This window comes from Lissotriton helveticus, chromosome 2_1 (genome assembly GCF_964261635.1).
Source record: "Lissotriton helveticus chromosome 2_1, aLisHel1.1, whole genome shotgun sequence".
NCBI classification, from domain to species: Eukaryota; Metazoa; Chordata; class Amphibia; order Caudata; family Salamandridae; genus Lissotriton; species Lissotriton helveticus.
In genome coordinates, this window is record NC_136059.1 from 33,703,480 (window position 1) to 33,713,322 (window position 9,843).

Consider the following 9,843-nt stretch of genomic DNA (forward strand, 5'->3'; position numbering starts at 1 on the left):
AAACAAAACAACAGTCCCCTGCACACGCTAACAGTATATCAATTATATCAATAAGAGTGCGACAAAAGCTTGAGTCTTTGCTGGAACATGTGCTTATGTTGATTCACAACAGCCTTAGCCAAAACGTGTTTCGTCTCGCTTACGGTTGTGCGCAGCGACTTCTTCAGGGCTAAGAAACAAACAATAGTACAGAATTGGGAATAAAAGGTATGAAAGGTATGCAGCAATAGCATCCAATGTCAGTTTCTCACTGTGACAGACTGACTTTGAAGGATCGGCTCATGTTGCCCACTCGAGTCAGTGGAAACCCATGCTGTCTTGAATGTGTCACCTCGGTTGTTTAGTACCAAACTAGTGTAATTTAAGAAAAATTATAATAACACTCTTACATAAAATAAACTGGTCTGGAGTTAAGGCATGCTTGTTCCTTGTGAGTCTAGTTGTGACATATGAACCCAAACAGTCAACAGTGACTTTGCTAAAGTGAATTTAACATAACAACACCCCCTTAATGTTGCCTGGTACCCAAAGGTATGTAATAAAAAACAAAATACCTATACTCAATACGTGAAGATCCTAGGGGAAAAGAGGCGGGTATAAAGAAAGAGAAATAATGCTAAGTATACAAGCCCTCCCTGTAGGAGTAAGTTTATCGTGCTAAGGTGACCACATCCTTCTGGGTAACCAACCTTAAATCCAGTTGTATTTCCGTCCCGAATGAGATTCAATAGGGTCCAATGTTATTTTCTTTAACACAACCTGCATCGAGAGGGTGCAGTGCACCACAGATTTTATTTATTGATGCCTGAATAAACTTGCACTCCTACAAAATCCTCGTTTAAGGTACGTGGGACCGCATTAAAATACTCTTAAAATATATAGAAAATGCCCCAGCCAATTTTCCTTTGGGTGTATTCTTATATGTAATTAGGCCATTTTCCTTTATTTACCCATCCTCGGGGACTCCTCATTGGGAAACACATCCAGGATAAATTCACTGAATAGGAGTGATTATTTCTGGACACAAGATATGTGTAGTCTTAACTATGAGTCTAACATTGCACCCTATTGAGTGTTTGATGACTAGGTTTGAAGATAGGTGGATACGTTTGTATATGGATTGAGGATGGATGGACGGAATGATGACAGACTGAATGTTGGATGAGAGACTGGATGGATGACAGAATTCAAAGGTAAAATGGTGATTATCAGCAGGTGGATTGCAGGATGAAAGATGACTGGATAGATGTTTGGTTAGAATAGACTAGCAAACGTTTCTGGGGAGGGTTGAGATGACTCGTTTCGCTTGCTTGGTGTCTTAGAGCTTTGGTTGAAAGTGCGGGGTATTTTCATTTTCTTACTACTCCCTTGTCCTTATGCTGTATGACACTGAGTGCCTTTATTCGGTCTTAGTGTTCGAATGCCTGTATGTCTGTGTTTCCGTGGATGGGTCCCGATAAGTCTTCGGTCAGTGGCATATAACAAAATGACGGGATACTCCTAAGGAATTACAGAGGAGCTCCTGAGATTTGCATATCTCACAGAAATGCTGTTTTTAAAACACATAAAAAAAGGCCCTGTCATTTACAATGCCAATAGCTTAAACTCTTATAAATGCAAGACCTATTACATTGCAAATGCGTGCTATAAAATGTTTAAAAAAGCGTAAGGAGAGAGCATGTCCTGCCTGCAACAGCAGGCTGGACAAAGCTATTAGAGAAAATAGTCCTTGTAGGCTGAAATGAAAGCCTGCAGAGTAACAACACTCGTAAAAGGGGGTGTCGCCATGGGCGGTTACAAAATGACACAAGGCAGTACTAAGGAGGGACTACTTAGCCTTTTGACCAATGAACAGCCACAGTTTCCAGTGAACAATGACACAAGCCAATGAGAAATGTGGGAGGAGAGTGGGCGGAGCTTCAAGTCGCTACCTCCATGCCCAAGCTCGACCTAAAAACGAGGAGATAAAAACATATTTCTTCTTCTAATGCTAGTCTCCGGCAGGGCCCCATGTTGGTGCAAACCCATGTTTACAAATCTTTCTTAATATGGATTTGTATCAAAATGAATGGGTGACAGCACAGTACCGGCCATGCGCCCACCATGTAACTCCAATCTGAATCAACGTAACGAAAGGCAGCGCCATGCACTGGGTTGCGTTAATTATTTTACAAAGCCACTCTAATTGGGATTTGTGGGGCTTTGTAAATTCCCCCAAAACATTTGTGTCGGTGCTGGGCCAAAATTGTGGGCTAACCCATTGCAGCATCTCAGTAAACCTGAGCCTCTGTGTTCATAGAGCACGGCTCATGTGCTCAGAGAGTGAGATTTCCACAAATGGGCGAGACTGAGGACCTAATTTAGAGCTGTAAGGTGATAAGAAATCCTCAGATTTTTACTACATTCAGTGAAGAATCCACCTTCTGAATTATTCACCATACACTCTCTCTTTGCAAGACATTTGCCTGTGAGTATCCCTTCAGATTCAGTGATTCCTCACAAAGCAGGACTTTCTGCTACTAGCACCTCAAGATGCACCTAGCCTGCAGCTCGGGTTCATAATGCACAAAGAGGGCCTTTAACAACAGTAAGAGCCCTCAACAGAGGGATATATAACGTTTTATTCTACTGCATGGTTTGAGGGGAGAATTGAACATTGGTCCATGATGGCCGGACCCATCCCACACTCGGCCACGATACTCAGTTCCATCCATTATTAGTCCATGATTACTGTATTCATCCAACTCTTTGACCATGGGCGCTGTATCCATCCAACACTGGTCCTTGAGAGCTGGTTCCATCCCACATTGGTCCTTGAGAGCTGGTTCCATCCCACATTGATCCTTGAGAGTTGGATCCATCCCACATTGATCCTCGAGAGTTGGATCCATCCCACATTGGTCCTTGAGAGCTGGATCCTTCCAAACATTGGTCCATGAGAGCCAAATCTATCCATAATTGGGCCAGGATGATCAGTTCCATCCATCATTGGTCCCTGAGAGCTGGATCCATGCAACATTGGTCCTTGTGAGCTGGATCCGTCCAACATTGGTCCTTCAGAGCTGGATCCTTCCACCACTGTTTCATGAGAGTCAGTTCCAAACAATATTGGTCCATACGGACTGAATTTATCAGACACTAGTCCATGAGGGTCAGACCCATCAAACATTGATACTTGAAAGCTGGACCCATCCAACATTGGTTCTTGAATGCCAGGTCATTTCACCAGTGGGTCATGAGAGTCAGATTCAACCAATATTTGTCCATGAAGACTACATTTATCAGACACAAGTCCATGAGGGTCGGACCATCCAATATTGGGCCACAACGTTCAGTTCCATCCAATATAGGTCCACCAGGACTGGATTCATCCTACCCTTTGACCATGAGAGCTGGATCTAGCCAACATTGGTGGTTCTTGAGAACTAAATCCATGCCACATTGGTCCTTGAGAGCTGGATTCATCCAACATTGGTCCTTGAGAGCTAGATCCATCCCACGGTGGTCCTTGAGGGCCAGGTCCATCCAACACTGGGTTACAATGTTTTGTTCCATCAAACATTGGTTCTTGAGAGCTGGATCCATCCAACATTGGTCCTAGAGAGCTGATCCTTCCACTAATGCTTCATAGAGTCTGTTCCAACCAATATTGGTCCATAATGGCTGAATTTATCAGACACTTGTCCATGACGGCCAGACCCATCTAATATTTGCTCCTAAGGGCTGGATACATCCAACATTGGTTCTTGAGACCTGAATCCATCCAACATTGGTCCTTGAGAGCTGGATCCATCGAACATTGGTTCTTGAGAGCTGGATCCACCCAAAATTGGTCATTGAGAGCTGGATCCATCCAACATTGGTTCTTGAAGCCTGGATCCTTCCACCTATGGTTCATGAGAGTCAAGTTCAACCAATATTGGTCCATGAGAACTGAATTTATCAGACACTAATCCATGAGGATCAGACTCATTCAATTTTGGGCCACGATGTTCAGTTCCATCCAATATATGTCCATGAGGACTGGATTCATCCAACCCATTGATCATGAGAGCTGGGTTCATTCAACATTGGTCCTGGAGAGCTGGATCCATCCCACATTGGTCCATGAGGGCTGGATCCATCCAACATTGGGTCACGATGTTTAGCTCCATCCAATATTGGTCCATGAGGTCTGGATTCATCCAACTCTTTAACCATGAGTGGGGTATCCATCGAACATTGGTCCTTCAGGCATGAATCTATCATACATTGGTCCTTGAGAGCTGGATCCATCCAACATTGGTTCTTAAAGCCGGATCATTCCACCAACGGTTCATGGGGGTCAGTTCCATCCAATATTGGTCCATGAGGACTGAATGTATTAAACACTATTCTATGAGAGCCAGACCCATCCAATATTGGTCCATGAGGGGGGATCCATCCAGCATTAGTCCATGAGGGGCAGATCCATCAAACATTGGTCCATGAGGGGGTGGATCCATCCAACATTGGTTCATAAGCAACAGATACAGCCGACATTAGTTTATAAGGACCAGACCCATCCAACATTGTTCCATGCGGGTCATATCCATTCAACAATGTTCTGTAAGGACTGGGTCCATCCAGCGTTGGTCCAGAAGGGCTGCATCTATTCAACAATGAATGGTCCGTGAGAAGAGGAACTATAGAAGATTGGTCTATGAGTGTGGGATCCATCCAACATTGGTTTATGAGAACCTTATCCATGCCAAATTGTCAGTCTCCTTGAGATAAATTTACCCCCAGTGAAACTAAATACCAATTATAACATTGTCAGTGCTTATTCTAAAATTCTAGACCTGTTGGTCACATTTCAGACACCCCTGTTGTACATAACACCAAATTGCCAATCCTTCTGATCACTTGGTTTAGATTCTTATACCTGTTTTTGTTTCCTTGCAGGGAAAAGGAAAAATGAGGACATACTGGCTCCTGGGCGAGAGAACAGAGGATGACATAATCTGAGGGACCTATTTTATATCCATATATATCTATTTTTCAACATATATATAGGTTTCCTGCTCCTGCGACCTGACAACGAGGAGCTCCTTCCTTCCGTAGAAGTTTCACCTTATCCACGGAGTCTTGCTGGTCACTGCAGTGAGGCCCTCCACCCCGTACGGGGCAACCGCACCTGGGTGACCCTATGTGGTAGGGATATGTGGAAGGTGGTGTGAGTTTCTATACTCAGACAGAGCTGTGTGTACAGCACTGAGGACGCACAGAGTGCCACAGCCTCCTGAATCGGTCCTTAACTGGACCACTTGGAAGCCACATCAGTTGGGACCTTGTTGAATCTACGTTTCAAGCAATAGGCGCTGGAAGCCACCGCCACCAGCACATCTGGAGTTTCTGCAATGTGCCATGCCGGCCCTCACCTGGATCTGTACTTACAGGACTAATGAAGGGTGCCTCTAAACTGTGGACTGCATACATTTTGTGGATTCTCATCGACGTCCCTCGGGGAGAGACTGTCTATTTTTCATTGTAGTTGGATTTAAAAGAGACTGATAGCCATGTGCACGTGGAAAGAGGAAGTAAGATGCATGGATTTAGGAACAGGGTCTAACAGTGATGGTTGTGACATACTCACTTGTACCCTCCAAGAATACCCCCCCTCCTGTGGACATGTCTAGGTTCACCATAGTCATTTATCAGATAATACTGCAGTATCCATCTAACCGACGTACAGTCATTGAGCGGCAAATCCAAAGAAGGCTTCTTATTTCTAGCTGCTCAAGAAAGCATAGCCAACATATCCCTTCCAGACCATGACCTCCTCCACCAATTGTGTGACCAATGAACTACGAAAGATGTGACCCCTATCTCTAGGGTCTCTCCTGGCTTCCACTTTGGACACGCTGTGTGTAGTAAGTGCAGGAGACTCCCATAAATGGGTGTTATAGGTCATTTTCATCCCATTCCCTACAGCTCACTAGGTGCACCTTGCAAATGTAAGTGCAATTAGCTTCAGTCAAGGAAAGCAGTTGACATATTGGGACCCTGAGTGGCTGTGCTCACAATGCGCCCTAGTCATGGTCAGCCTTTCAGCTTTGCCTTTAGCACACAGCCCTATATTTCTGAGTGTGCCTTTCTGACACTATACCTCTACATCCTGGAAACACTGCAGTCCTATGTACTAGTTAAACCTCTCGAGACCCACTACATTTACGAGAAATCCTGTGCATGTCTGCAGAAACGATGACAGGTGCGTTGATGTTTGATAGCATATTGGTGATATTCTGACCTGATATTTCAACATGGAATACTGAAGCACCCCCTCTGTCATAGACTAAGCCCACTTACCTCTTATAGTATCCTGGGTATATTTAATTGTGCCTTCCTAAACCTTGCCCTTACTATTCCAACTGTTCATTTTAGGCACCACTGTATGCCCATATGGGCCCTCCTGTGGACTGCCCTTTCTGAGCCACAGTTGTAAGATCGGAAAGGCTCCTCTCCAGACCTGTTTACATTTAGTCCATACTTTGCATCTAAGCGAGTCATTCCTCTATCTCATATTCCAAGCTCGATCTTTTCATCCTGAATTTTTACCTACATGCGCAAGTCCCATTTCTGCACATCTGATGGTCCATCCCTTTTGCTGCTGTTTTATGTTGCGGGTATGATGTCTATTTTAACCTGTTGCCATTCTAATATCTGTCATTGGCATTGCTCTGCCCACTCAAAGCCACTCCATTATAGCCCTGTATATTTTCTTGTTCTCTACATGTGCCTTCTAGACATTGCCACTCCAGTGACTAAATTTCTGGCTGTGTGCACAGTTGCATTCTCTCTGTTCTTACTTCCTCCCTGGTGCACCACTCAGGAATGTACACTATTATACTGCTTTAACTCCCTTGAAGTTCTCGTTCTCTCCGGCTGTGCTATTGCTTTTTGAAAGGTTTCCCATATAGTGACTTCCATAGAAACACCCTCCCGCTGCAGGTTTGCCATTCATAATGGTTCCAGTCTGTTTCAACGGGTGTTTATCATGAAGGTATCCGTGTATCTCTAGGGGTGCCTTTCACGAGGGTCATAGTTCTTTTGCAATCGTGCCTTTTAAGTTCTAGTAATCCACTGCTAGTGTTTGTCCATGTAGTACCCAGTTTACCTCCATATCCATCAAAGTGGTGTCTTTCATGGAGGTCCCAGTGTATCTCCAGTGGTGTCTCCAGTGGTGTCTTTCATGAAGGTCCCAGTGTATCTCCAGTGGTGTCCTTCACGAAGGTCCCAGTGTATCTCCAGTGGTGTCATTCATGAAGGTCCCAGTGTATCTCCAGTGGTGTCTTTCATGAAGGTCCCAGTATATCTCCAGTGGTGTCTTTCATGAAGGTCCCAGTGTATCTCCAGTGGTGTCTTTCACGAAGGTCCCAGTGTATCTCCAGTGGTGTCTTTCACGAAGGTCCCAGTGTATCTCCAGTCATGTCTTTCATGAAGGTCCCAGTGTATCTCCAGTGGTGTCTTTCATGAAGGTCCCAGTGTATCTCCAGTGGTGTCTTTCATGAAGGTCCCAGTGTATCTCCAGTGGTGTCTTTCATGAAGGTCCCAGTGTATCTCCAGTCATGTCTTTCATGAAGGCCCCAGTGTATCTCCAGTGGTGTCTTTCACGAAGGTCCCAGTGTATCTCCAGTGGTGTCTTTCACGAAGGTCCCAGTGTATCTCCAGTCATGTCTTTCACGAAGGTCCCAGTGTATCTCCAGTCATGTCTTTCATGAAGGTCCCAGTGTATCTCCAGTGGTGTCTTTCACGAAGGTCCCAGTATATCTCCAGTGGTGTCTTTCACGAAGGTCGCAGTGTATCTCCAGTCATGTCTTTCATGAAGGTCCCAGTGTATCTCCAGTGGTGTCTTTCATGAAGGTCCCAGTGTATCTCCAGTGGTGTCTTTCATGAAGGTCCCAGTGTATCTCCAGTGGTGTCTTTCATGAAGGTCCCAGTGTATCTCCAGTCATGTCTTTCATGAAGGCCCCAGTGTATCTCCATTAATGTCTTTACTGAAGGTCTCAGTGTATCTCCATTAATGTCTTTACTGAAGGTCCCAGTGTACCTCCAGTGGTGTCTCCAGTGGTGTCTTTCATGAAGGTCCCAGTGTATCTCCAGTCGTGTCTCCAGTGGTGTCTTTCATGAAGGTCCCATTGTATCTCCAGTCATGTCTTTCATGAAGGTCCCAGTGTATCTCCCGTGGTGTCTTTCATGAAGGTCCCAGTGTATCTCCAGTCATGTATTTCATGAAGGTCCCAGTGTATCTCCATTAGTGTCTTTCATGAAGGTCCCAGTGTATCTCCAGTCATGTCTTTCATGAAGGTCCCAGTGTATCTCCAGTCATGTCTTTCATGAAGGTCCCAGTGTATCTCATGTGGTGTCTTTCATGAAGGTCCCAGTGTATCTCCAGTCATGTCTTTCATGAAGGTCTCAGTGTATCTCCAGTGGTGTCTTTCATGAAGGTCCATGTGTATCTCCAGTCGTGTCTTTCATGAAGGTCCCAGTGTATCTCCAGTGGTGTCTTTCATGAAGGTCCCAGTGTATCTCCAGTCGTGTCTTTCATGAAGGTCCAAGTGTATCTCCAGTCGTGTCTTTCATGAAGGTCCCAGTGTATCTCCTGTGATGTCTTTCATGAAGGTCCCAGTGTATCTCCAGTCATGTCTTTCATGAAGGTCTCAGTGTATCTCCAGTGGTGTCTTTCATGAAGGTCCCAGTGTATCTCCAGTGGTGTCTTTCATGTAGGTCCATGTGTATCTCCATTGGTGTCTTTCATGAAGTTTCCAGTGTATCTCCTGTGGTGTCTTTCATGAAGGTCCCAGTGTATCTCCAGTGGTGTGTTTCATGAAGGTCCCAGTGTATCTCCAGTGGTGTGTTTCATGAAGGTCCCAGTGTATCTCCAGTGGTGTGTTTCATGAAGGTCCCAGTGTATCTCCAGTGGTGTCTTTCATGAAGGTCCCAGTGTATCTCCAGTGGTGTGTTTCATGAAGGTCCCAGTGTATCTCCAGTGGTGTGTTTCATGAAGGTCCCAGTGTATCTCCAGTGGTGTGTTTCATGAAGGTCCCAGTGTATCTCCAGTGGTGTCTTTCATGAAGGTCCCAGTGTATCTCCAGTGGTGTCTTTCATGAAGGTCCCAGTGTATCTCCAGTTGTGTCTTTCATGTAGTTCCCAGTGTATCTCCAGTCGTGTCTTTCATGAAGGTCCCAGTGTATCTCCAGTGGTGTCTTTCATGAAGTTTCCATTGTATCTCTAGTGGTGTCTTTCATGAAGGTCCCAGTGTATCTCTAGTGGTGTCTTTCATGAAGGTCCCAGTGTATCTCCTGTGGTGTCTTTCATGAAGTTCCCAGTGTATCTCTAGTGGTGTCTTTCATGAAGGTCTCAGTGTATCTCCAGTGGTGTCTTTCATGAAGGTCCATGTGTATCTCCAGTCGTGTCTTTCATGAAGGTCCCAGTGTATCTCCAGTGGTGTCTTTCATGAAGGTCCCAGTGTATCTCCAGTCGTGTCTTTCATGAAGGTCCAAGTGTATCTCCAGTCGTGTCTTTCATGAAGGTCCCAGTGTATCTCCTGTGATGTCTTTCATGAAGGTCCCAGTGTATCTCCAGTGGTGTCTTTCATGAAGGTCCCAGTGTATCTCCAGTGGTGTCTTTCATGAAGGTCTCAGTGTATCTCCTGTGGTGTCTTTCATGAAGGTCCCAGTGTATCTCCAGTGGTGTCTTTCATGAAGGTCCCAGTGTATCTCCAGTGGTGTCTTTCATGAAGGTCCCAGTGTATCTCCAGTGGTGTGTTTCATGAAGGTCCCAGTGTATCTCCAGTGGTGTGTTTCATGAAGGTCCCAGTGTATC

At 45.1% G+C, this 9,843-nt stretch overlaps 1 protein-coding gene across 1 annotated transcript in view; it reads left to right on the top strand.

Annotated features, from left to right (window-relative positions):
- Nucleotides 1–5,057, top strand: part of NPR2 (natriuretic peptide receptor 2) — a 409,403-nt gene extending 404,346 nt beyond the window's left edge. The window contains exon 21 of the mRNA XM_078677701.1: nucleotides 4,924–5,057. Within this exon, the coding sequence (XP_078533827.1) occupies nucleotides 4,924–4,986 (63 nt within the window). The 3' untranslated portion in view covers nucleotides 4,987–5,057. The remainder of the gene's footprint in view (nucleotides 1–4,923) is intronic.
- Nucleotides 5,058–9,843: the final 4,786 nt, after the last annotated feature.